This window comes from Alosa pseudoharengus, unplaced genomic scaffold, assembly GCF_046254945.1.
Source record: "Alosa pseudoharengus isolate Yale_2024_CS ecotype anadromous, Long Island Sound unplaced genomic scaffold, YU_APseudo_1.1 YU_APseudo_1.1_scf_12, whole genome shotgun sequence".
NCBI classification, from domain to species: Eukaryota; Metazoa; Chordata; class Actinopteri; order Clupeiformes; family Clupeidae; genus Alosa; species Alosa pseudoharengus.
Window position 1 is genome coordinate 16,472,164 of NW_027468587.1, and position 2,500 is coordinate 16,474,663.

General features: G+C 45.5%; 1 protein-coding gene across 4 annotated transcripts in view; it reads left to right on the top strand.

Moving 5' to 3' along the window:
• The window catches only part of rbms3 (RNA binding motif, single stranded interacting protein), a 148,131-nt gene that overhangs the window by 116,622 nt on the left and 29,009 nt on the right, over window positions 1–2,500 (top strand). For all 4 annotated transcript variants that reach the window (XM_076280271.1, XM_076280273.1, XM_076280274.1 and 1 more), the window contains exon 7: window positions 1,602–1,708. In XM_076280271.1, coding sequence (XP_076136386.1) covers window positions 1,602–1,708 — 107 coding nt within the window. The remainder of the gene's footprint in view (window positions 1–1,601; window positions 1,709–2,500) is intronic.

The window sequence follows — 2,500 nt, forward strand, 5'->3', positions numbered from 1 at the left end:
AGTTTTAGAAAAGAAAAATACAGTGACTGAATGTCCCCCTTGAGACTCTCTCTCCTCATTTCATTACCATAGTTTTGAGAGTTCAGGGTAAAGTCGAACAGTCTTGAGTCAGGACAGAGTCTGGGCGACCACATTAAGTGGAAGTCAAGGATCTTCGACGTATCACAGACCAGAACTTTTCAGAGTGTTTCCGCTGCATGAATCCAATAACCGTCGCTGAACCTCCAAGTTTCTCTGGAATATGTTATCTTCCTCAGAATGGCTGGTTGTTTGTTATTCCGAGCATGATACTTTGGCACGTGTAATCATCAATTGTCTAACAATTACTGTTTATCCTCAGCTTTGTCCAATGAATTCCAATGCTTTTCAAATGACATTAATTATCATATCCCTTTAACCTTTTGAGGAGCACGGTCACAAATATGTGATTAGAATGTTCGCAAACTGAGAGTTCTGCATTATGATGCAACAATTACCCTCGGAGATTTTCCCCATAGACTGTATAAAGAACACTGAAACTATAGATCAAGAAAATAATTCACTCCTCAACAGTTTAAAACAAATGTTTCTCTATGGTTTAGAGGTTATATAGATGGATTTACTTGCTATCTCACACTGCTTGTGTAAGATGAGACTTTTACCACCCTGCAAACCTCAGAAAGAGGACCAGTGGATTTATCAGTCTGCCAGAGTTACCAGTGCAGATCACGTTATTAATGATGATCTCAGAACAGTGTGCAGGAGACAAAATGGCAGCGGTGCTGTGGTGCTTGTGTGACTTTGAGTCGTGACAGTCTGTGTGCAAAGAGTGCATAGATGAATGCATATTAAGGACAAATGCCTATCAAATCTCTCTCTCTTTCTCCCTCTCTGTCTCTCTCTTTTTCTCCTCTCCCTCTCCCTTCATAAGATATGCACTCACATAAACACAGACAACAATGCAGTGCTTTCGGGGAGATATCAGTGTTGGCCCTTGCCGTGCAGGATCATTATGGTGTTTAAGTTATTTACCATCCTGATTATGCCGTTTATTATTTCAACAATATCGAGCTCTTCGCTTTGATGGGGTGCCAGTGGGCTTGTTTTGAAGTTGGGAAGCCATGGCAGGAACGCCCGCCAAGAGCAGAGAGAGAGTGAACGCCTGAGACTGAGGGTGGGGGGGGAGAGAAGAGGGGAATAGAGGAGTGGGAGAAGAGAGGAGGAAAAGGGGGAGGAGGAGGAATGAGAGGGTTTTGACTTCAAGCGAAAAACAACTGGGTCGTCTTGGAATGGTGAAGCGGAGTTTTCAGGCCACCTCAGGGTTCCTCCTGGGTTCTTCCAGGTGTATTGTTTCCCTGTGGGTACTGTTGGGTCAGTGCCCCTGTTGGCTGACCCAGCTGTGGCGGCTGCCTCCGTCACACTGGCTTTGAGCTTCTGCCGATCACTTACTTTCCACTGCTGGAATGATGTTTGATTTTTTATGTTTATGCTTCTCCTTTTCTCCTCTCCTTTGCTATATTGGTTTCTGTTTTTTCTTAACCTGTTACCATTCCTTACCTTATCTCATATTCTCTCTCTCTCTCTCTCTCCCTTTCTCTCTCTCCCCCTCTCTCTCTCTGCAGCCCCTACAGAACCGCTGTTGTGCAAGTTTGCCGATGGAGGGCAGAAGAAGAGGCAGAACCAGACCAAGTACCCCCAGAACGGCCGACCATGGCCCCGGGAAGGAGAGGTGAACCCCAGACCTCCCCATACACACACACACACACACACACACCCCTTACATCCCTTCCTGCATGTCTCACTCTAATGCTGTACTGACCTCTATATACACCGCAGGGAGCACAGACAAAAGGGCAAAAAAACCTGTGTTCCGGCAACCCCCATTGAAATATGTATATTCTCCACTCAAAACAATGCTGGCTCTGTGTCAGAGAAGTCACAGAGGAAATAATCAAGCCTCGGGTAAACCACTCTCTGACAGAAGATACATTCATGCGCTGTTTGCAGCATTGAATCCACAGGAGAGTGGACAGATCTAAGTGTGGGAGAGTAGTGCTCGTTCTCTTCGGCACATCACTCCATGAGCTGCCCTTGGTAAAGACAGAGAGGTCATCACTCCACGAGCTGCCCTTGGTAAAGATCACTCTAATCACTCTTGTAGTCCCTCTGTAAATCCTCCCAGGCCCTCTACTACCATTTATGTCCCCAATAACACAAAAATGCACAAATACAAAAAGGCACATTAATACACACACACACACACCCACACACACACACACACACACACACACACAATGTGCTTCAATCCTGAGGAGTGCAATACACATGCACTAAAAACATTGGAAACACTCAGAAACACACACCTAGGGTTGGTGCATTTTGCTAACCCAGCGAGCAGGTCCTGAGTTAGCAGTTGAAGCTTCATCATTGGTGGGGTAATGAGATGTGGCTGAATCTTCTCCTCTGCACAGCCACTTGCTTTGGATTAATGCACCTGCTTTAATTTACAGAAGATGCCATT